Source organism: Saccopteryx bilineata, chromosome 12, assembly GCF_036850765.1.
Source record: "Saccopteryx bilineata isolate mSacBil1 chromosome 12, mSacBil1_pri_phased_curated, whole genome shotgun sequence".
Taxonomy (NCBI): domain Eukaryota; kingdom Metazoa; phylum Chordata; class Mammalia; order Chiroptera; family Emballonuridae; genus Saccopteryx; species Saccopteryx bilineata.
The window spans coordinates 27,600,396-27,625,599 of record NC_089501.1 but is presented as its reverse complement, the minus strand read 5'-3'; the positions used below and the strand labels follow the sequence as shown (position 1 = coordinate 27,625,599).

The window sequence follows — 25,204 nt, the reverse complement described above, 5'->3', positions numbered from 1 at the left end:
ACTGACTCTGACTCTATATTTTTACTATATAATTCATTACCTCCCACGCTGCCAGAATGTCCTTCACTTCCATTCAATCCTGAGAGCACACACACACAAACATTAAATTAAAAAGTCATGAGGCCTCTGATAGTCTTACCTTGCAATATACAAGCTAATTGACTCTTGACAACAAACTCTTCATCTTTGAGATGATATCATAATATCTCTAAATTACTAAGCTTTGAATAGTGTAATGGAGAAATATCTTAGTCTTTCAGGTCTTGATGTGAGTAAACCTCAGAGAATCTACCTAACGTACAGCAGAGATGTTGGCATTGCCCAGTTTTTAGTCATATTTTCTGATATAAAAATTCCTCTAACTGAACCCTAAACCCCAACCTCTTTTGAGTCTTTCAAGTCTTAGAAACCTATTCCTCTCAGTTCACCCGGGCATTGGACACTAGTCAAATCCACACCCACCGTGCAATTTAGACCTTGGAATAGACTGCCTGTGTCACCTGGATCTGAACCTACACTTTCTAAGTTACTTGAACCTTGGAAGCCTCACGATTCTTTCCCCATTAACTTTAGAACGATCTGCACCTTCTGGGTTCTGAAACCTTCACTCTGCATATTTTAGTGTGTAATGACCCAGCACACCTGTGCTCCAAAGGGCAGCTACTACTGTTCCATTGCATCCCCCACCAATTATAAACATTTCTCATATTCTACAAGACAGCTGTGTCCACAGAATTCAAGAAACATTTCTAAAATCACAGAAAACTCACTCCTTGCTGTCTCAGGAAAGCTTCAGGGACCTGCTAACATCTACTTCCTTAAATCTCATAAATTTGTCCTTTCTGGTTCTAGCACTAGAAATGGAAAATAATTGGATAAGCCAGACTGGGAAAGTTCAGAGGACCTAGACACACTGAATGGGGTGATGTAGGTGAGGCAGATAGTAGGCTCAGGTCCAGCAGCAGGAAGGAGTCCATCAAAGCACGGAGATCTCAAATAACCTATCAGGCTTGGGTGGGCAGGTGGCCAACTACAAAAAAGAGCCCCTCATGAGAAAAAGGCAGAAAAACCTACAGGGAGATTGACAAGCATGCCTTGCAAGCAGAAATCTGACCAGGTAGGCAGCTGGTTTAAGAAGAACAGATGCTAGTTCTTGGCAAGTGGAGATCCAGCATTGAAACTGAATCTAGAACTAGCTGCTTGGGTGGGACTGGTGTTGGCAATGGCAAAGCAGGGCCTAGAAGCAATGGTATAAAGAAAGAGACGAGGCAGAGTCTTGGCACGGACTAGGACCAAGTTCCTGGAGTTGAAATAGAAGTAAAGTGGCTGGGTTACTAAACATACAAACGGTAGAGTTAAGGCTTTTATGTCGATGTATTTTGCAGAACCTACGTATGTGAATAACATTTTCCAAGTTGAGATTTATAAAAATCTCATTTTTGATCAACATGGATGCCATTTGTAATCAACATGAAGATAAAGAACAGTAAATTTTGATCCTCAATTTAAATATTATCCACCAACCCTGGGAAAATATAATAATAGGGGGGGGGGAAAGGATACTCCATTATTACATTTTGAATTTTATCAATCAAATTTGTGAAAAATTGTTGTCGCTCTAACTATATAATACACACATCTTTGACTTCATACACATACCTTCATAATATCATTGATGTTGCCTCTTGGCCCACAAAGTTTAAAGTATTTACTAACTGGCACTTTGCAGTATTGTTGATCCCTGATCTACTCCCTCAATTCTTCCAAGTTTCAAAACTTGGCAACTAATGTATTTAACCAAAGAAACCCGCATTGCCTTGTCACTGGAACCATCAATGAGTACCTTCAATGATTCATAAAATCAGAAACTTGATTTGGTGTCTCCTGTGGCATTACAATGGTTTTCTACTGAACAATGAACATTTCTAAAGTTGTCTTTGGATCCCGGAGGACGCTTCTCTCACTCGTCCTCAAGTGCAGCAGTCTGCCCAACTGGTGTTAGACTTTAGCAGCTTTTTCTTGTTCATTCACAACTCAGAAATAAATTTATTTCCCCAAATTTTTCAAGGTTAGAAGACTCTTCTTTTTAATGTCCTCATTTAGGCCTCATTCACAATTCAACTTCTAGGGATATTTCCAGAAGAGTCATTTTAAAACCATGTTGCCATCATGCTATCTGAGTTCACCAAGGTTGGGTCCCACAAGTGCCACTTCATGAAGGTACAGGTTGTGGGTTCGTTGTACTTCTTTGAACCCTGACAGGAACTGGGTTATTTGCCAAAACCTTGGAACCCCTTTGGCACGTCCACTCCATGGGGACAATGCATAGGTTAGTTCACGTTTTCCATTTTGTTCCAGTGTCTAGCACAATGGCCAGCACCTAAAGGACATTCAGTGAACAACTGCAGAATAAGTTATTCAGTGGTTTCAGAAATAATCTTGAAGGTCTAAATTTACCTTATAAATGTCTAATGAAACAAGTTGTTATAAATTATAATAACCTCAGAGGTATAAATTTGTGTCTGATCCAAATGTTTCTCTACATCTAATATTTCAGAAATAGCTATTTCCTCAAAGATAGCCGCACCCATGAAGTGATGGGACTCTGGAGGCTTTATTCAACCCAGACTGACAAATAATAACTGAGTATCACCAAACCCCAGATTTTATGCCTGGTCTAAGGAGATACAAAAATGTTTAGTTTCTGTATTTGCTACTCTAAACAGCTTTAGTCTGGTAGAAGAGACATTACTAACCATAATAACATGTGATTTGGGCTTTACTAGACATATTAATGAAGTACCAGTGGAATGGAGGAGAAAATAATAAGCTTTTTTAAGGGAATTCAAAAAAGTATCTATAGTAGTTTTCTAGGATTGCCATAATAAGGCATTCAAGACTGGGTGGCCTAAATAACATAAATTTATTTTCTCATATTTCTGGAAGTGAGAAGTCCGAAATTAAGAGTTGGTTCCCTCCCTCCTAGTTGTGTGTGTGTGTGTGTGTGTGTTTTGTTTTGAGAGAGAAAAACATTGATTTGTTATTATACTTATGTATGCATTCATTGACTGATTCTTGTATGGGCCTGACTGGGGACTAAACTCATAATGTTGGCATATCAGAACTACACTCTAAACAACTGAGATACCCAACCAGGGCAAGGGTTGGTTTCTACTGAAGGCCTCTACGCTTGACTTGCAAATAGCTTTCTTTTCCTGTGTCTTCACACAGTTGTCACTCTGTGTGTTCACCTGTCTAGTGCCTGTCTGTCACAATCTTCTCTTTTCATAAGTACACCAGTCATATTAGACGAAGACCCACCCTAATAACCTCATTTTAACTTAATGACCTTCTTAAAGATTCTATTTCCAAATATAGTTACATTCTGGGTTACTGGGGTTTAGGAATTCAACATTTGAATATGAAGTCAGCCCATTACAGTACCTTAAAAGGTAAGATTTCTAGTAAAAATTATGTGACTTAAAAATTAACTCAAGCCTGCCTGGTGATGGTGCAGTGGATAAAGTGTCAACCCAGATCACTGGGGTTGCTGATTCAAAGCCCCAAGGTTGCTAGCTCTGAGCATGAGCCTGGCAGCGCAGCATCACTGGCTGGAGCAAGAGAATCATCCACACAATCCCAAAGCTCGCCAGCTTGAGCCCAAATGTCTCTGGTGTGAAAAGCCCATAGTCACTGGCCAGCTGGCTTGAACAAGGGGGCACTGCCTTGGCCCTGATCAAGGTATGTACGAGAAGCAATCAATGCACAACTAAAGTGATAGCAACTACTGTATAAGTTGATCCTATTACCCTCTCTCTCCCTACCTGTCTTCCTCTCACTCCCTCTCTCTCTCAAAAACAAAAACAAAAATAAGTAGCTCAAGCACTATAGTTGAGTAGCAGGAGCATGTGTCCTATCACCCATGCTAATTGTGTTTACAGCACAGTTTCTGCCAATGTTTTATGCACTTGCTGGATAAGCTTTGGGGCAATGTCTGTGTGGGACATTTGAAATTATACACAGAATTTATTTGCATATATGTTTATGTATATGCATGTATATGTTTTCTATATAGCTTAAATTGGGATGACAGTGACTAATTGAATTATATAGATTTCAGGTATAAAATACTATAATACATTATCTGTATATTGTACTGTGGATTCATCACCCCAATATATCTGCATTCATCAGATATATTTCAGATAGGTGAATTGTATTGATGCTAAATTTTCAGAGTGTGGTAAGTGTACCTTGGTTATAAAAGTCAGGTTCTAGGCCCTGGCCGGTTGGCTCAGTGGTAGATAATCAGCCTGGCGTGCAGGAGTCCCAGGTTCGATTCCCAGCCAAGGCATACAGAAGAGGTGCCCATCTGCTTCTCCACTCCTCCCCCTCTCCTTCCTCTCTGTCTCTCTCTTCCCCTCCTGCAGCCAAGGCTCCATTGGAGCAAAGTTGGCCCGGGTGCTGAGGATGACTCTGTGGCATCTGCCTCAGGCGCTAGAATGGCTCTGGTTGTAACAGAGCAATGCCCCAGATGGGCAGAGCATCGCCCCCTAGTGGGCATGCCGAGTGGATCCCGGTCAGGTGCATGTGGGAGTCTGTCTGACTGCCTCCCTGTTTCCAACTTCAGAAAAATACAAAAAAAAAAAAAAAAGGTCAGGTTCTATATGTATGACTTTTAGAAGTTGCATGATGACATATTTAGAGGCGGAGTTATGATGTCTGTAAATAATTTTCAAACAGTTCACTTAGAGATTCGATTAGTAGAGAGAAGAGACCGAAAAATAGCAGATGTTGCAAAATGTTTACAGTACGTATTTGTAAAATTCTTTCCATTTTCTAAATAAAATGTTGGGATGCCTGACCTGTGGTGGCGCAGTGGATAAAGCGTCGACCTGGAAATGCTGAGGTTGCCGGTTCGAAACCCTGGGCTTGCCTGGTCAAGGCACATATGGGAGTTGATGCTTCCTGCTCCTCCCCCTTCTCTCTCTCTGTCTCTCTCTCCTCTCTCTCTCTCTCTGTTTCTCTCTCTTCCTTTCTCTCTCCTCTCTAAAATGAATAAATAAAATCAAAAATTAAAAAATAAAAATAAAAAATAAAATGTTGGGAGAAAAATAGTCTTTTTGAGGAAGTTAATGTAAAATATGCATTCCTCCATCTTCAAACAAGGGGGTAAATTGAGGAAGAGGAAGGCACGAAACTGAGCAAACAAAAGTTGTAGACAGGAGAGAACTAAAAAGAATCAGCAGACCCTGTCCGTGGACGGCAGCCAGGAGGTCGGTTTAGGAAACAGCCGGTCCCGACAGGAACAGACGGGCAGAGGTTCCAAGGGATATCCCAAGAGGAAGATAAAATTAGTGCATATTTTATGTGTCCGAACTTCCTGAGAGGAGATTAACACCTCAGGCAGAGGTTTTCGGATGAATTAGCGATAGGCACATTCAAAATTAGGCAAAGAAAAAACATTAGACAAATATTAACTCCCAAAACAAAACAATAAGTTGGATGGAAAAGGAAAATGGAATCACAAAGCACTGTGTTGTGAATGTGTAAATAGTAGCTAGAGTCAAAACAATATAAATAGTCTGTAATTATGTAACCAACAAATTCTGATACATGAATGGATGGAGGAGGAAACGTGAAATATGTGCGGGAACACTGAGCACTCATTTTACATTGTAAGAAGTATTGACGTAAGAAATGTCCAAACCTGTGGAGACTTTTTTATGAGTTCATTTGAACCCAAACTGACAGTTTCCAGAAGCAAGATCTAAAGAGCTTGAGAGATTGTTTTGCAATCTTTTGCATGTATTTGAAATTAAGGAGGGCATGTAAGGAAGATTATATGAAGGTGGGAGAAAGCAAGGCAGAGATTGAACTACAAGCATTTATTTATTTTTTCTTCATGCATTTATTTATTTATTTATTCATTTATTTATTTTACTTGCTTCTTAATAGCAGTTAACCAGGGGTATTGCTTCTGACATTTCAAAGGCATATCAACCTAGATGCACAAGAACAATGAACAGAGCTGGTTTAAAAACCTTTCACTAAAGAAGTCATGCCCTAGCTGGGTAATTCAGTTGATTAGAGCATCCTCCCAATATACAGGTTCAATGCCAGGCAGGGCACATATAAGAACTAACCAATGAATGCAGAAATAAGTAGAACAACAAATTAATGTCAATCTCTCTTTCTCTCCCCCTACCTTCCTTTCTTTCTAAAATTGATAAATTTAAGAAAAAGTTTCAAACAAGTCACCGGGCAGTTAGGAATTTATGATTTTTTTTTTTGTATTTTTCTGAAGCTGGAAACAGGGAGAGACAGTCAGACAGACTCCCGCATGCGCCCGACCGGGATCCACCCGGCACGCCCACCAGGGGCGATGCTCTGCCCACCAGGGGGCAATGCTCTGCCCCTCCGGGGCGTCGCTCTGCCGAGACCAGAGCCACTCTAGCGCCTGGGGCAGAGGCCAAGAAGCCATCCCCAGCGCCCGGGCCATCTTTGCTCCAATGGAGCCTTGGCTGCGGGAGGGGAAGAGAGAGACAGAGAGGAAGGAGGGGGCGTGGAGAAGCAAATGGGTGCTTCTCCTATGTGCCCTGGCCGGGAATCGAACCTGGGTCCCCCGCACGCCAGGCCGACGCTCTACTGCTGAGCCAACCGGCCAGGGCCAGGAATTTATGATTTATTAGAGCACCCTTTTTTGTCCACAAAAGTCAATATATAATCCCTAAAACTGAAACAGCAAGAGACAGTGGGATAGAACATGTTATTTAGAAAAAGAATTGAAAGTAGTAACTTCTAGGGAGAGTTGAAGGTGGGGAGTATTTAGATAGAGGACTACTATAGTCTTAATAAGAGCTTTGGAGAATCAGTCATCTTTTATTTATTTATTTATTCATTTTTAGAGAGGAGAGAGAGACAGAGAGAGAGAAGGGGGGAGGAGCCGGAAGCATCAACTCCCATATGTGCCTTGACCAGGCAAGCCCAGGGTTTCAAACCGGTGACCTCAGCGTTCCAGGTCGACGCTTTATCCACTGCACCACCACAGGTCAGGTGCTCAGTCATCTTTTAATATATATATATATATATGTTGCTAACTAAAATTAGAGGATATTTCAAAATAAATATGAAGCGAGAAAATATCCCCTAATATTTGTGAGCAGTACTTTGAAAAATTATAACAACAGAAAGAATTAATATTATATTAATAGTGTGAGTACATGTGTGAGTGTGTGTGTGTAACTGCAACTACGTACATAGATTCAAGTCACCAGCAAACTTGACATAGATGCTTAATAGACTTTCCTAGTTATTGTGTCATCTCCATTTCTTCTATAGTCACCATCTTTAGCCCTTACCTTGGAGAAACTGTTCTGTTAGTTTCCTTCTTATTCTCAAACCCAGATAGAACTGGCTTCCAACATTCTTATTCTTCAGTGAAGCAAGGACCTTAATCCCTAAGACCATCCTCTAGCCTATTCCTACCATCCTTATGCAATGGCTCACTCCCCAGCACTAGGTCAAGATTACCCTCTTCAAAAACCAATGAACCCTGATATCTTAGTCAACGAGATTTTCATTTTGTCAGTGATTTCATAAGACAGCTTCTTATCTCTTCAGAACACAGTACCCAGCATACTACCCACACCTTTCTTAACAATTTCAATATTTTATTGATTTATTCATTGCAAATATATCAATTCATTCAGAAGCTACTAAAATAATAACAGTAAGATTTTAGAAATAAATTGTACTTTGTCCAAATTTTAAATTTCTACTATTACAGACATTATTTAAGATAATGAAAAAGCAAGCCAAGAAAGGGAGGAAGCATTCACTATACGTACATCTAATAAAAGACGTGTACTTCATATTATGGATGAGAAAAGGGGTTCTGTGGTAAGTAACCTCACAAAATGATCTGCTCATTGTTAGGTCACCAAAGGAGGGACGCACAAGTACTGATGAGTTTCGTAAGAAATTTACTTATGCATCTGTGAACAGATGGGCTAAGACCCTCGTGGTGTCAGCAGCGAGAGGATGAAAAGCCTCAGCCTATGTAGGACTGAGTTTGGCTGTATTTCTCGCTGTAGGGGGAACACTTCCGTTACCAATAGCAGTTAAACAATGGAAGAATTAAACAATGGAGGGGGTGGTGCGTAATGGACAGCAATAGATTGCTCAGTAAGTGAAGGGGGGAGGGTCACTAACTGGCAGACTGTCCGAGGGCCAGGAGGAGGTAAGACATCAATCAAGATTGCTCAGGTGCAGTGCTACGGGAACTGCCTGGGCACTGGGTCACCTAAAGATCCACCTGCCTAGTTGAGGCTTTTGGTGAGGGGTCCTGGACCTGACCCAACATTCATAAATTCCTAACTGGGCAGGTCATAATGAGTAGTCACACCCCGGGCATGTGACTTCTCTACTTAATGTCTTATCTTTGCCTTAAGCAAGCACTGCCCATTTTTTCTGTGCATCTAGATTAACACACTTTTGAAATACCTTTTTTTTCAGGCTCCACTTCTATATTTTGTTGTTGGTTTTGTTGTGTTCAGATCTCACTTCTAATAACTGACCACCATTCAGGTCCTTCCCTCTAAAAGTGTGAACACCTTCAAGAGATACATGATCAGGACCATTTTGTAATCTGATCCCCACTGCCTTGCCTCCTCCATCTTCCTGTCACCTTCCTTATCTTCTGCCTTAATTTCCAAAGCACAAAAGAAAGTGAAAACTGTTATTGTCTGAAGCACTTATTTCAGTCTATTTCTATCCTGCCTCCAGATGTACCCTTTGGCTCAAGTAAATGCTTGTAAAAACTCTTTACAAAATCAAATAATAATGTGACTGAAGCCATACATTATTTGATCCTCCCAAAAATAAACCCCTAAAAATTTGGATGTACTTGTGTCAACAGCATACTCTATAAAAAAAAAAAGTCACTGGCCCTGGCCGGTTGGTTCAGCGGAGCGTCGGCCTGGCATGCGGGGGACCAGGGTTCGATTCCCGGCCAGGGCACATAGGAGAGGCGCCCATTTGCTTCTCCCCCCCTCCCCCCCCCTCCTTCCTCTCTGTCTCTCTCTTCCCCTCCCGCAGCCGAGGCTCCATTGGAGCAAAGATGGCCCGGGCGCTAGGGATGGCTCCTTGGCCTCTGCCCCAGGCACTAGAGTGGCTCTGGTCGCGGCAGAGCGACGCCCAGGATGGGCAGAGCACCGCCCCCTGGTGGGCGTGCCGGGTGGATCCCGGTCGGGCGCATGCGGGAGTCTGTCTGTCTCTCCCCGTTTCCAGCTTCAGAAAAATACAAAAAAAAAAAAAAAAAAAGTCACTAAGAAACTGTAATCCCATTAGAAAAGCTAAAGGAATAAAGTTGACACCAACCGTTGACAAGGATGTGGAACAAGTGAAACTCGAATTCTACATTAGTAGAATTAGAATGTAAAAATGCTAATGCTATTTGGAGGAACTGTTTGGCAGCTTTTAGTTAAACATATACTTACCATATGACCCAAAAATTCTGCCCCAAGGGGTTTACTGAATGGAAAAGAGGATATATCCAAAGGAACACTTATTTGAGAATGTCCATAATACCTTTACACACAACAGTTAAAAATTGAAAATAAAATAAATATCCACAGTAAAAAAAAAAAGTCTGGGGATATAGACATATTTTTTAAAAATGTAAAGAGTTTATTCAGATAATGATTTTTTCCCCTTAGTATGAACCTAGTATGCTCTCCAAAACGGAGGGGATAGGGCAGGGGTTTATAAAGGCAAAACTTAAAAGGAGCTGTTGATCAAATAGATGGGTTGCTGGAGGTAATAAGTTCATAAACTTATATCTTTTGTTTTCTGACTAGTGGGGGCCACTGGACTTTCAATGGTTGGCTGACTCAGTGATCAAGCATCTGAGGTGGTGAAGTGAAAATAATGGTTAATATATGATTAAGCAGCCATCGAGTCCAAGTCAACCCAGGCCTGTGGAACCGAAAGGCTGTCTTTGATCACACAGTTACAGTACAGAGAGTGTTATTTAATAGCGGTGCAAGGAGTACAGCTTATCAAATAGTACAATCAGCATAAAGGGTGCTGCTCGTTCTGCAGGCAGCTTTGGGGCTCAAAAGGGCACAGGTACGCTCCATAGAGCAGCCCCAGAGCTCAAAATTGTCAACGTAAGAAATAGCCAAGCCTGCAGAGAATTTCTATAAAAATTTATTCAAGCCAAACTGATGACATATGCTGTGTCTTTTTCTCTTACTTCCTCTCTGTCTCTCTAAAATCAATCCAGGAAAAAAAGAAAAGACCAAATCTGTAGAGAATTTTTACGAGTTGACATACACCAGGAGAAAGTTAGTTTTACAGCTTCGTTTATGCATTTGAAATTAAAAAGGGAACATAAGAAAAATCACACGAATGTAGGAAAAAAAACAGCGTAGAGATTGGGTTACAGGACGGTTCACAAGATTATATGCTCTTTCGAGGGTTGATACTCCCTCCCAGAGGTATTATTTCTGATATTTCAAAGATATCTTAGCCTAGATACACAAGAACAATGGACAGGTCTAACTTAAAACCTTTCGTTAAAGAAGTTACAGCCCTGCTTTGGCCAGTGGTGCAGTGGATAGAGCCATCCTGCATAGAGAGTAGTCGTGAAATGCCGAGGTCACAGGCTCGATCTTTGGTCAGGGAATGTATAAGAAGCAATCAATGTGTGTACAAACAAGTGAAACAACAAGTTGATGCTACTTTCAAAAAGAAGAAGAAGAAGGAGGAGGAGGAGGAGGAGGAGGGGGAGGAGGAGAAGAAGAAGAAGAAGAAGAAGGAGAAGGAGAAGAAGAAAGAAGAAGAAGAAGAAGAAGAAGAAGAAGAAGAAGAAGAAGAAGAAGAAGAAGAAGAAGAAGAAGAAGAAGAAGGAGAAGAAGGTGGTGGAGGGGGGGAGGAGGAGAAGAAGAAGAAGAAGAAGGAGAAGAAGGAAGAAGAAGAAGAAGAAGAAGAAGAAGAAGAAGAAGAAGAAGAAGAAGAAGAAGAAGAAGAAGAAGAAGAAGAAGAAGAAGGAGAAGAAGAAGAAGAAGAAAGTTATAGCCCTGGCAGGTTAGCTCAGGTGATTAGAGTGTCGTCTTGTGCAAAAATTGCAACGTCAGTACACAGTCAGGGTACATACAAGAACCAACCAATGAATTCATAAGTAAGTGAAACAAGAAAATGATGCTTCCTTCTCTCTTTCAAATTAATAAATAAGTTAGTTAATAATTAAAAATAAAAGTTATAGGCCTGGGACATGACTACTCATCATGACCTTTCCAGTTAGGAATTTATAATCAGATCAGCTTGTGAGGTACAGGTACTCACTTTACATAGAAGCCCTTTTTTTCACCCACAATATGTAAAAAGAAGATCCAAATATTGTTTCACAAGTTATGAAACTAAAGTTCTTATAAGTCCTCACTACCAAGTGGTGACTCAATAAGTAATCTGTATTATATTCATAAAATGGAATAATATAGATGGTGGATCTCAAAATATAATGTGTAAAAGAAGCTGGATACCATCCTGTGTGATTCCAATTATATAAACTTCAAACACATGCAAACTAGTTAATGGTTACATAAATTAAAAAGTGTTTGCTGCTGAGGGGAGGGTTGAGTGCAAAGAGACCGCATAAAGTTTCCGAGGTGACAGACATATTGCAGACCTTGACAGTGGTATGATTAAACAAATGTGATCATTTATCAAAATTCACAAACTTGTACATTTAAAATTTATGCATTTCAAAAAACTACTCATTTTATCGTATATAAATTATACATCGATTTTTTTTTAAGTACTCATTTATTTTATTATTTTTTTAAATGTTTTTATTTATTTATTCATTTTTAGAGAGGAAAGAGAGAGAGCGAGAGACAGAGAGGGAGAGAGAGGTGAGAGAGACAGAGAGAGAGAAGGGGGGAGGAGCTAGAAGCATCAACTCCCAGATGTGCCTTGACCAGGCAAGCCCAGGGTTTCGAACCAGCGACCTCAGCATTTCCAGGTCGACGCTTTATCCACTGCGCCACCACAGGTCAGGCCAATTATACATCAATTTTAAATATTAATTTCAGGGGCCCTGGCCGGGTTGCTCAGTTGGTTAGAGCGTCTTTCCTATACCTCAAGGCTGCAGGTTCCATCCCCGGTCAGGGCACATATAAGAATTAACCAATGAATGCATAAATAAGTGAAACAACAGATGGATTCTTCTCTCTCTCTCTCCCTTTCTCTCTCTCTCTAACATCAATAAATAAGAAAAGAAATTTAAAATTAATATCAGAAATTTTATTAAGAAGTTCTAAAAATGGTCAATATTTTTAAATTTTTATTTGTTGATGTTAGAGAGGGTGGAAGGGAGAGAGGGGGGGACAGAAACATCAAACTGCTCCTGCATGTGCCCTGACCAGGGGGTGAGGGGGGAACCAACAACCTCAGTGCCTTGGGAGGATGCCCCAAGCAACTGAGCCATCTGGCCAGGGCAGGAATGGTCAGTTTTTATTCAATGAATAAAGCATCAGCAAGCATGATTTAAAAGTTAATGTCGTGCCTGACCTGTGGTGGCGCAGTGGATAGAGCGTCAACCTGGAAACGCTGAGGTTGCCAGTTCAAAACCCTGGGTTTGCCGGGTCAAGGCACATATGGGAGTTGATGCTTCCTGCTGCTCCCCGTTCTCTCTCTCTCTCTCTCTCTCTCTCTCCCCCCTCTCTATAATGAATAAATAAAATCTTAAAAAAAAAAAAAGTTAGTATGTATCGCCTGACCAGTGTTGGAGCGTAGACCTGAGATGCTGAGATCCCAGGTTCAAAACTCTGAGGTCACCAGCTTAAGCGCAGCCTCACAGCTTGAGCTCAGGGTCGCCAGCTTGAGCGTGGGATCTTAGATATGATTCCATGGTCACTGGTTTGAGCCCAAAGGTCACTGGCTTGAAGACCAAGGTTGCTGGCTTGAGCAAGGGGACACTGGCTCAGCTGAAGCTCCCAGTCAAGGCACATATGAAAAGGAATCAATGAACAACTGAAGTGCTGCCATTACAAGTTGATACTTCTCATCTCTCTTTATTCTTCTCTCCCTTCCTCTCTCTCTCTTGCAAAAAATAAAATAAAATTAATGTGTATTTGATTATGGCAAAAAATACAATTCTTTTCTATTTCACTTTTTAATTAATTTTACCTTTTTAATTAGCTGGCATTTGCTGAGAATACACTGATTTGGACACAGACTGAAAGTATGAAAAACTGCTTGATAGTAAATGAAAAATGTTTTAGAAGAGTATTTGATTAATGGTAATCCATAATACTGTAAGATAATTTGTTTAGCATACAAAAATAACCCAATAGATTGTTAGGGAAATTTGATTTTAATAATTCTAGCTCTGTCATCACTCTAGTTTGGGTAGTCTGCAAAACTTATTACTGCAATAGTTCATTAAATACCTTTTTTTTCCCCTTAAGTGAGAAGCAGGGCGGCAGAGAAACAGACTCTCACATGTACCCAATCCAGATCCACCCCACAAGCCCCATATGGGGCAATGCTCTGTCCATCTGAGGCCATTGCTCCATTGCTCAGTAGTCAAGCAAGGCCATGGAGCCATCCCCAGCATCCAGGGCCAAATTACTCCAACCAATCCATGGCTGTGGGAAGGGAAGAGAGAGCTAGAGAGAAGGAAAGGGGGGAGGGATGGAGAAACAAATGGTCCCTTCTCCTGTGTGCCCTGGCTGGAAATCGAACCTGGGACATCCACACACTGGCGATGCTCTATCACTGAGCAAACTGGCCAGGGCTAGTTCAATAAATACCTAACACCGTGTCTAGCACTAAGCAAAGGGTAGAAAAATATTCCATAAATAAAACACTCTAGGCCCTGGCCGGTTGGCTCAGCGGTAGAGTGTCGGCCTGGCGTGCGGGGCACCCGGGTTCGATTCCTAGCCAGGGCACACAGGAGAAGCGCCCATTTGCTTCTTCACCCCCCCCCTTCCTCTCTGTCTCTCTTTTCCCCCCCGCAGCCAAGGCTCCATTGGAGCAAAGATGGCCCGGTCGCTGGGGATGGCTCCTTGGCCTCTGCCCCAGGCGCTGGAGTGGCTCTGGTCGCGGCAGAGCAACGCCCCAGAGGGGCAGAGCATCGCCCCCTGGTGGGCAGAGCGTCGCCCCTGGTGGGCGTGCCGGGTGGATCCCGGTCGGGCGCATGCGGGAGTCTGTCTGACTGTCTCCCCGTTTCCAGCTTCAGAAAAATACAAAAAACAAACAAACAAAAAACAACAACAACAAAAATTAAACACTCTACTAGTAAATCACAGAAGTATTACCTGAAGATAAAGAAGAGATCCCTAAATCAGCTTGAAAGAGGTGGACTAGGTTCCTAGAATATGTTAAACTGATGCTGGAAGAAATAAAATGGTGAGGAGTGCAGCAGTCAGTGCACTTAGGCGTCTGCTCTGACCATGCCAGGGGGATCAGCCTTCCTCTTTGCCACCCTTTCGACCTCTACCCCAACAAATAGGCTATAGGTATTCACTAACTGATCAATATTATTATTTTTAGATTATTATAACTAAAATGATATTATTATTCTAATTAAAAAGCAATAATAATGTGTTTCTCCCCCCCCCCCCCCCCCCCCCCCATTTTCTCTGAAAACATGCTATGTGTCCAGCATTGTACTGGGTTATAATTGAGAAGACATGTTCTCTGTGGTCAAGAAAAGTGTGATTTCAACTCCTAGCTCCACTCTGCAGACAGAGCTACAGGTTAGCAGCTCCCAGGCATCATGGGGTTGACTCAGGCAGATTACAGCAGAAACACAGCCTGCAGTCCGCAGCAGCCCTTGAGCTCCAAAGCTCTTTTCCTTTCCCAATACTTGAGCCTGGAGGAGGAAGTCAATCCCGCTCTAGCCGGCAGGTGGCGGCCTGCAGCCGACAATGCTGTTGGCTGATTTAAGCTCAAGACTCCACTTGGGGGCGCTCTCGTCCGGCTCGCGCGCCGTCCTTCCCCTCTGGCGGAACCATATGGCTGAGTTCTTGGTTTCTGGGGTTTAGGCACCCAGGGACACCAGGCACTTCCCGGCTCTTCCGTGCAGGCCGGGGTGGTTTGCCGGGCCCCAGAGGGGACTCCGTCAGCTAAGCGCTGGGAGTGCGAGGCGACGCTGTCCCTCCCGCGCCGTCCTGCGGGCGTCTCCGCCCCTCTGCGGGCCGACTGCGGGGGCTCGGCCCGGACCCCGAGCCGCGCGCCGGGCGCCCGCGGAAGGCGGGGGCGATGGTGCAGATGGAGACGCAACTGCAGAGCATTTTCGAGGAGGTGGTGGTGAGTGGACGGGCCAGGGAGCCGGGGCCGCGGAGCGAGGACCTGCGCGGGTAGCTTCTCGGCCGCCGCGCCTTTGTTGTGACACCGCGCGCGCGCCGAGGTCCAGCGATGCTCACACCGCTGTCACATTCTGAGTCCCCTCGGCATCCACAGCCCCCGCCGTGACAGGCTGGGCAGGTGGCGGGGGCGCCTTGCCCGAGCTGCGTGGTAACAGGTGGCTCGAGGAGGCCTCTCTTTCTCTCTCTCTCTCTCTCTCTCTCTCTCTCTCTCTCTCTCTCTTTCTTGAATTCACATCGTTTTCTTTTGTTGTTCTTTTTCTTTACAGAAAACCGAAATTATAGAAGAGGCTTTCCCTGGGTGAGTATATCAGGGCAGAGTTTTGTGTTTTCACGGGAACACAAAAATGGGTTAAGATTTTGCTTCGTTTTGCCTTGAAGGTTAGTAAGATCCACTATTCCAGTTAGGTTGAGGTTGAATTACCGTCTCCAAACCAATGGCAAACGATGTGATTTTTGGTTCTAGAATGTTTATGGACACCCCTGAAGATGAAAAAACAAAACTCATTAGCTGCTTGGGGGCCTTCAGACAGTTTTGGAGTGGTCTTCCTCAGGTGAGCACTCTATTTTTTATGCAATCAGATGTGATTTTTGACACCTTTTTTTTTTGACATTTACTTTAATGTTGCTTGTTGAGGTTTTTCTGGGCAAGGAGAGATGAAGTTGTCATCGTCTTTTATTTGTCCATTCTGGTTTGCGTTTGTTCCAGTGTGTATTCTTCCAGTGGAAAACCTGAGTTGAGAGGTCAAGTTGATGACAGCATAGTGTGAGAGGTTAAAACTCGGCCCCCTGTTAGGCTGTATAACACTGTTTTCATCCTACTCTGATTTATCTGGTGCACTTGAAAATAACTGCGTTAGGGATTACAAAGGGTAAAAATTCCATTCATTTGCTCAACAAAGGAATCGGCACAGTATAATGAAGATACTATATTAAAGATACCAAAATGTTACAATAAGGATACAATGATTTTGTAATAAGGATATAAAGATATGATAAAAAAGGAGGAAAAGAGTAGTGAATCTTAGTAACAAAGACCAACAGTCACCAGGAAATGTACAGAGATACAAAGTGTGTGGTTTTTAAAGAGTTTGTGTTCCAGTAGTGCATTTTCTTCTCATGGTTCTTTATGGGTAGGACAGTGTTTTCGGTTGAGGTGCTGATAAGACTTGCTACTCAGACATGGATCACATAATGTCGATACATTCATTTTCCAAGTGTTTTAATAGGTAATATATTCATATGGTGTCAAATGCAAAAAGTACAAAAAGGAGGACCGATTAATAGTTTGCCTTTCGTCTCTCTTAGCTTAGTTACCTGTTTGATTGTCTGTCTGAAGCCAGCATGTTCAGTTTATGCTCCCTTCTAGAGGTGTTTTATACACAGAGAATCACTTCTGTAGAATGATCATATACTATGTACATTGTTCATTCCCACCTTGTTTTTTTTTCCCTTAAAAAATTCTGAAAGTAAGTCTACAGCAATCCACTAACAGTTAAAATTTCTGCCTTTCTTCCTGTCTTGCAGCATAAAATATTTCATTGTTTTGGCTGTACCTTCCTTTATTTAACCAGTCTCCCACTGACTTTTAGGTTGCTTCTTACCTTTTCTACATTAAACAATGCAAAATGAATGATATTATATATGGACATAGAACAAATCCCTGAAAGTAGTATTGCTAGGTCAGAGGGTATATTTATTTGTAATTTTTATAGAAATTGCCTAGTAGCTTTCCATTAGGGTCACCAGTTTATACTCTGATTAGCAATGTCTGAGAGTATATATCCCAATAGCTTCATGATAGAGTGTTAATAAACTTTTTCATTTTTGCCAATCTAAAACATAAGAAATTTTATCTCAATATAATTTTATTTTGTATTCTCTTGAGTATTGTTGAACAAATTTTGAAAATATTTAAAAATTTTAATAATTCATTAAATGTGTTTTATGAGGTAAGGTATGGCCCTTGTCTTAAGACTTATATTCTAATGTGGATCCAGGAAGAAAATAGATATTTCTAAACCTGTGTGATACAGCCAACAATAGAAGTATTTAGGTGGGACAGTGATAGTGCAGAGGAAAGGGACACAGGCTTTCCTCTAGGAAATCTCCAGGATTTCCAAGATATCTAGGGTATCTTGAGGATATTCTAGAAGACAGACTTTGACGTGGCACTACATTTCTGTATCAGGTTTAAAGTTCTTATGGAAGCCTAGAAATTTGCTGTGTCATTGCATTCATATTTGGTTGGGCTCTTAAGGATTAGATTCGTACTAAATTCTCATGAGTCACATGTACTAACCCATAATGAATTTTTCCCCCAGCGACAGGAATATTTATATCTGCCATTAAATAGGTCACTGCCTACAAAGCCTTACACAATCTGTGTGAGAGTCTTCTATTGACCATGAATATGTCAATGATATCTTACTCCTTTAGGAGGTCTGATGTAATAAAAATGGTAGTTTAGCCTGACCTGTGGTGGCACAGTGGATAAAGCGTCGACCTGGAAATGCTGAGGTCGCCGGTTCGAAACCCTGGGCTTGCCTGGTCAAGGCACATAGGGGAGTTGATGCTTCCAGCTCCTCCCCCCTGTCTCTCTCCCCCCGCCTCTCTGTCTCTCTCTCTCTCTCTCTCCCTATCTCTCTCCTCTCTAAAATGAATAAATAAAATTTAAAAAAAAATGGTAGTTTAATCGATATAATTGTCGGGTTTTAAGTTTAATATAATTGAAATACTAAATCTGATTTTTTAACATTTTTTTAAATTGTCTTCATCCAGGAATATTTATAGTAGAGCATCTCATTCATAATCTTGATATACTCCCTGGTGTAGTATTAGTTGTTTGTTAATTACAAGGTTAACTTGAGGCTTAAAATATAATTATTTTCTAATTTTTCAGGACTCTCATGAACAGTGCATCCAGTGGATTGTTAAATTTATTCATGGCCAGCATAGTCCTAAAAGAATTTCTTTCCTTTACGACTGCTTAGCAATGGCAGTTGAGACGGGTCTTCTTCCACCCAGGTATGTGTAATGGGGGGTGTGAGCAATACAAGAATTTTCTTTTTTATTAATGCTTGGAAAGAAGTTAGTTTCAACAAGCAATCCTTCATAATACCTCAGGTTTTAGGTATAATTGTGTACTCAAAGCTCAAAAACAGGCCGGTTTTGCCTTTTATCCCAGGAGCTCAAGTCACTCACTTTGATGAGGTTATTCTATTTAACTTTTGTTGCACCTCAACACTTCATGCCCTAAACAATAATAATCGTTTTATTATTACCACTCATGGTTAACAGTGGTTGACTAGGCTGACTAGGCAGCTTTATTCTCAGGGTTTCATGATTACAGTCAGATAGTAGCCAGGACTGGATCATGACAAAGGCTTCCCCAGTCTGGTGATTGATGTCGGGTTATCTGTGAGACCTCAGTTGGGGCTGTCGGCTGGAACCTGCACATGCTCTCTCTGTGTGGCCTGGACTTTCTCAAAGCATGGTGGATGCCAAGAGCAACCATTCAAAAGAGGGCTGGACAGAAACTGTATCATCTTGCTTTGGGTGCCATACAGCATCCCTTTTGCCGTGGCCTTTGGCCTGTCCAGGTTTAAGGGAAGAGAATGTAGACTCTCCTCCAACCTCTGCACAGGAGAAATATCACCAATGTCACATTTCAGAAGAGTATAAGGATCAAAAATCATGTTGCAGTCATCTTGGAAAAATATAATCTGCCACAGGCCGATAGATAGTAAACATTTAACCATCTATCTTTTGATAGATTTCTTTCTAGTAAAAATATAGCATAATGAGTGTTATTTGTTTTACTTTATGTTTATTCTTCCATACAAGTGAATTATGTAAAATACTATACATATTTTTTAAAAGTATGTTTGAATAATAATGTACTTTTATGAAAAATAATATGGCAAATATAATATCCCATGTATACAGACCTTAGCTATTAGAGAACTTGCAAAATTCTATCGTATAATTGGAATGAGTATTTTTTTTCTAGGTTGGTTTGTGAATCCCTGATAAACTCCGATACTCTTGAATGGGAAAGAACACAGCTTTGGGCCCTAACATTTAAACTGGTTCGGAAAATAATTGGTGGAGTAGATTATAAGGTATTTTTTCCTAATTATAAAAAATAATCGCTTTCAGTCAAGATTAATTGTTCAGTTTGTATATATCTTAATTTCAGATGGGAGAAGTTGAAGTAGAAGCACTTACAAAATGTATATTGTGTTGCTTATTTCCTGAAGGGATTTAAAATTACTCAGTGTTTCCTACAGCTTCCTGTTTTCCTCCCAACATAAAAATGCAGGTGGCTAGTATGTTTTTTTGATGAGTGGGGAAGTTGCCTAGCAGACCTTGAGTTTGTTCATGCCACAGATTTTATGATGTTGGGGAACCTTTCAAATGACGTCACAGAGGAAGGGTGTGTGGAACTTAGAAGAGATGTAGACATAACTGATGAAGGGAGCAAGCCCTTCTTCACGTCTACCTGGACCTTCCTTGTACACGTGCCCTTCCCTAACTAGTATCAGCAGCGCTCTGCTCTTGACCAAAAACAACAGCATGTACTCTAATTGTGTCTCCTAATACAGCTCAGGATTCCAGTAGCTGCGGAAGCCGTTCTGCTTCATTCCAGCCACTTTTGTTATTGTCCTTTTTGAAAGAACTGCCAATACCTGACCCTGTGCTTTATGTCCGTATTTTCTCTAATCTAAAATAACTTAATTGATAATCATTTATTTGAATTATGATTTAATACAAAATTAAATCTATACCTTTTTCTGATTATTTTCTCTTATAGTTCAGTTTCTTCAGCAGGTTAATATGCAGTTTTTACCTTTTTATTTACATAACCCTTTATATTGTTTCTGATTTCTCTCGTGTATGTGTTTTATCTTTTTTACAAGATTCAACACATTGGTTATACTCAATAAATGCTTATTGAATGAAATTTCTTCTCTAAATATTAGATTCTGTTCTGAAATAATGCAATTTGTAATAGATATAAGAGAATGAATGATCCAACAGAATAACCTTGTTAGATAAATTTGAAGGATTAAGGTATGTGGTAGATGAAAATGGACATTAAAATTAGAATATACCAAAGGGTGTGAGCAGAAAGGGACATCTGCCAGGAAGCTTAATATTTTTGTCCATATTTTCAGACTGTTTTCAAGTTCTATTCAAATAAATTTCTGTCTGTAAGCCCAAGTCAAGCTTTTTTGAACTTCATAACTAGAAACTCTTTTAATATTATTAAGGTCAAAAAGGCTTAGAAGATTGTGGAAAGTTTAATTTTTATTTATTAGTGACCTTCTTTGTTCATTAATGTATCAATGCGTTCTTTAGAATTCTCTTTGGGAACATGACTCATCTGTTGGGTTAATGTCAAGGACTTGAATATTAGCTCTGATTAAGAAAAATTGACGGTGTGACTTTGAAGGAAATTTTTTTCCTGAGTGTGTAGTGCAATCTTGAAAGCTTCAGATATATAACTAGCACAGAGGACATTGCTTAGTTTTAACCTGTGACTTTTTTCTGATATCAGGGTGTTCGAGATCTCTTAAAAGCGATTTTGGAGAAAATCTTGACAATTCCCAATACAGTGAGCTCAGCTGTTGTACAGCAGCTTCTAGCAGCAAGAGAGGTAATTTAAACATGGTTGCAGTACATTGGTCATAACTTCAAAAGCTCATTTTCTACAGTTCTGTGCTTTTAAAGCGTATGGTAATCTGTGGGATGTTCCATTTGTTTACTTCTATATAAATCATTTTGTCGTTGGTGATGATTTTGAGAGGAACTTTATTAAAGCTGGGGACAGTGAAACCAGGAAGGGCTTAGGATAGAAGCACCAGGAGAGCCTCGGCGGGCTGCTTTGGCTCCCTAGCAATGTTACAGAAAAGAAGTGGGCCTGGGTGGGGCTGCCTGGGCTCACTGGGAAGTCAGAGAAAGGGGGCCTTGGTGACAGGTTCGGGGGTTAGCCCAGGCTGAGCTGCCGCTGCCCACTGCTCCCCTGGTTGCAGGTCTCATGGTGCCCCTTAGAATTTAGGAGATGCATGCGTGGGAAGGAAGAAAGGTGTGGGCGTGCAGCTGGGAGGGAGGGCATGCCCAACAATCTCCTTTAGTATTACAGGTGCTGTTTCACTTCTTTATATTTTAATTAATTTGTGGGTTTTAATTGTGAAAACAACAACATAGCTATTAAAGTATTTTCAGCCATTACAAGATGCCAGCCTATGGACCACTTAAAGGATCTTTGTGTTTTGTAACTAATGTTGCAAGAACTGTTACTTTGGTCTACTGCTCTCTTGTAGTCTACCAACATTTAAAGCATTTTTAATGTTATTTACTAACCATCAGCAGTACATTCCATTATTTATTAATCTTCAGTTTTAGAGATTCTTCACATATAAATGAATTCCTTTATGGTATTTTAAACCCAGTAATTTCATAAAAAAATATTTCTCCTTTTTAATGTATTTAAAGGGTTCATCTGTGGGACTAGCTAAGAATAATAACATATCCCTTTTATTTTTCTTAGGTTATCGCATATATCTTGGAAAGAAATGCCTGTTTGTTACCAGCCTATTTTGCAGTCACAGAGATCAGAAAATTATATCCTGAGGGAAAACTTCCACACTGGGTAAATTTGATATTTTCCAAATTAAAAAAAAATGTTTAATTGATTTAGCAAGAGTGGAAGGGAGAAAAAGAAGAAAAAACATTGATATGTTGTTCCACTTATTTATATAACATTCATTAGTTGATTCTTATATGTGCCCCTGACCAGGGATCGAATCAGCAATCTTGGCATATTGGGACGATGCTCTAACCAACAGAGCTATCTAGCCAGAGTCCAAATTTTTTAATAGCAATGTTTTATAAAAAGTAGTTATATTAATCTTATTTTTTGTGCTTACTTTTAAAATGGTCACTTTTATCCTTAGATACTATGTATTTTTTATCAGTATTTTCTATTCCATTTCTCTGCTGTCCTGTTGTGATAGTTTATGTACCGTGTTATAAAATATACATAGCTTCATCAAATAACTAAGTACATTGTGGTATGACTTGGCTTAATTCAGAGACAGAAGAACTGTAATTGTTTAGAAGGCAGCAAAAGAGAACTAACCTTTGAGTAATTTTGATGTGCAGGCTTTATAATCTTTACATACTATCTCATTTTATGTAAATGCTCATTATATTTAGAGCAGTCTTGATTTTATTTTTATACTTATTTGTTTTTGTTTTGTTTTTAGTTACTTGGAAACCTAGTATCAGACTTTGTGGATACCTTCAGGCCCACAGCAAGGATAAACTCCATTTGTGGTAGGATTATAATTTAAAATACACTAAATAGTGTGTAATTTTTAACGATCTGACTATGGAACAAAGTTGACAGTATCTTATTACATGTCGTGGTGGCTTGTCATTTTAGTGACTCTCTAGGAGCTTAATAATAGCCTTTACTTGTTTCAGGTACTTTGTGTGCTGAGTGAAGGGAGGGGAGAGCAGATGTCTGGACTGGGTCTGAGCTTCAGATACAATCATTCCAGAAGATCTGTTTTCTGCTGATTACAGGGAGCTTGCAGTAGAGCTAGTAAAGCACCGAGGACTCTCTAAGTGATTGAAGTCTTGACATATCTGCCCCTCGGTGGCCACAGTGCACAGGACTGTTGGGCTCTTCAGGCCATCCCAGTTCCTACCTTTGCTCTCTATTTCATTTATTCTATTTTTCATATTTTCATGTTTTGTTATATTCTCAGAATTTTCTTTTAGAAATAAGCATGTGCCTGACCAGGTGGTGGCGCAGTGGATGGAGCATTGGACTGGGACGTGGAGGGCCCAGGTTCAAAACCTCAAGGTCACCAGCTTGAGTGTGGGCTCATCCGGCTTGAGCATGGCTCACTAGCTTGAGCACAGGGTCACTGGCTTGAGCATGAGATCATAGACATGACCCAGTGGTCGCTAGCTTGAGCCTAAAGGTCAATGGCTTGAAGCCCAAGGTGGCTGGCTTGAGCCCAGGGTCACTGGCTTGAGCAAGGGGTCACTTGCTCTGCTGTAGCCCCCTCGGTCAAGGCACATAGGAGAAAGCAATCAATGAACAACTAAGGTGCCACAACAAAGAATTGATGTTTCTCATCTCTCTCCCTTCCTATCTGTCTGTCCCTGTCTTTCTTTCTGTCTCTGTCACAAAAAAATAATAAAATTAAATAAATAAAATTTAAAAATAAGGATGTGATTTGGCAGTTTTTGCCGTGTCCATATATATTCCTGAATTATTTCTAGAAATTATGGTGGCCTCAGAACTGTCTGGGGATATAGACCATTATTTAGACAATAGCACTTTCTGTGAGCCAGGTGCTATTCTGGACACTTAAATGCAAAAACAAACTAAATACACACTACACAGATAATCCTCAGGCTCTGGCTTCTGTAACTGAGTGGATAGTGGTATTTAGTGAACTATGAAAGTGGTGCGGGTTTGTAACGGATAACAATGGATTCAGTTTAACACGTGTTGAGCTCGAGGTACCCATGGGCCGGCCATCCAAGTGCCAATATGCATTCCACAGTTGTATGTGCTACAGATTCTACATCGAAGGCTTCTAGGAGCATCATGGTGGAAGTTAATCATGTTGGCCCTACACGAGAGTGGTCTATAAATATTGGTATTTATTTACTTCTATATAGTAAGTATTTTAGGTTTTGTGGACTATTCAGTCTGTTGCAGCTACTCAATCCTGCCATTGTGGTGTGAAAGCAGCCGTGATCCAATAAAACTTTATAAAAATAGGTAGCAAGCTGGAATTGACCCCCTGGATGACCTTTATCCTAGATACTTGGACAAATACAACATTAAATTTTTTTTTTAATTTTAGAGAGCGAGAAAGGCAGGAAAGAGACATTGATTGGTTGTTCTACTTATTCATGAAGTCATTGGTTAATTCTTCTATGTGCCCTGACCAGGGATTAAATTCACAGCCTTGGCATGTTAGAACAATGCTCTGAACTACCTGGCCAGGGCAAATACAACATTTTTGAGTTTTGAAGGCCTGTACCAATTTGTGTCAGACTTTGTGGATACCTTCAGGCCCACAGTATGTTCACAACCTTACAAACTTGTCCCAGGAGAGCCTGAGCTCTATGTAGATCAGTCATTCCGGATTCTACTTCCGGCACAGTAGGGCACCCCGGCTTAACAGCAGGGCTGGCAGCCTCCTTGAGACTACTCTTGAGGATTCTACTTATCAGTGCTGAGACCAACTGCCACCGGAGGAAAGACCACACAGATTAATTGCAAGTATCACATAGGAAGTTTATTTCTCACAAATCCTTTTGGTGTGCCTGGGTTCAGCTTAAGGGGGCCCTGTGGGCGTGCTCCTCTCAGCTGTTCTTGGTCAGAGCTCAGAGCGGTGTGGAGACAGTCCATGTTCACGTGGGAGTCTGGGCCACTACCGCAGCATGGGGCGGAGGGCCTTAGTTTAGTGCCTTTTTCTGGCCTATTTCTCCTAACAGTTGTCAATCTACAGGATTATCACCTCAAACCACCTTTTTGGGAGTTCCTAGCAGGGAGCCCTTTTTATGTTAATCTAGTGAAGTGTCACATCAAGCCACTTTTAAGGTGTTCCTAGAGAAGCTTCTTGTTTACGTTAACCTACAGAGTTTTCACACCTGGCTGTTTTTTATCTACCTATGACTTCACACACTCTAACTAGGCCCTGCACGAAAGGCAGAGTCTGCCTGTCGGTACACACTCCATTAATACTTACCCAGACAGCATAGCCTTTTTCACTTGCCTTAATGGCTTT

The 25,204-nt window shown here is 41.0% G+C and overlaps 1 protein-coding gene across 2 annotated transcripts in view; it reads left to right on the top strand.

Annotated features, from left to right (window-relative positions):
- The first annotated feature begins 15,037 nt into the window (after positions 1-15,037).
- Positions 15,038-25,204, top strand: part of MED23 (mediator complex subunit 23) — a 42,573-nt gene continuing 32,406 nt past the window's right edge. The window contains exons 1-8 of one of the 2 annotated variants that reach the window (XM_066248003.1): positions 15,038-15,321; positions 15,647-15,678; positions 15,844-15,931; positions 18,280-18,404; positions 19,390-19,501; positions 20,941-21,039; positions 21,934-22,035; positions 22,652-22,721. In XM_066248003.1, the coding sequence (XP_066104100.1) occupies positions 15,274-15,321; positions 15,647-15,678; positions 15,844-15,931; positions 18,280-18,404; positions 19,390-19,501; positions 20,941-21,039; positions 21,934-22,035; positions 22,652-22,721 (676 nt within the window). In that variant the 5' untranslated portion in view covers positions 15,038-15,273. The remainder of the gene's footprint in view (positions 15,322-15,646; positions 15,679-15,843; positions 15,932-18,279; positions 18,405-19,389; positions 19,502-20,940; positions 21,040-21,933; positions 22,036-22,651; positions 22,722-25,204) is intronic. The other variant, XM_066248004.1, reaches the window with a different exon arrangement.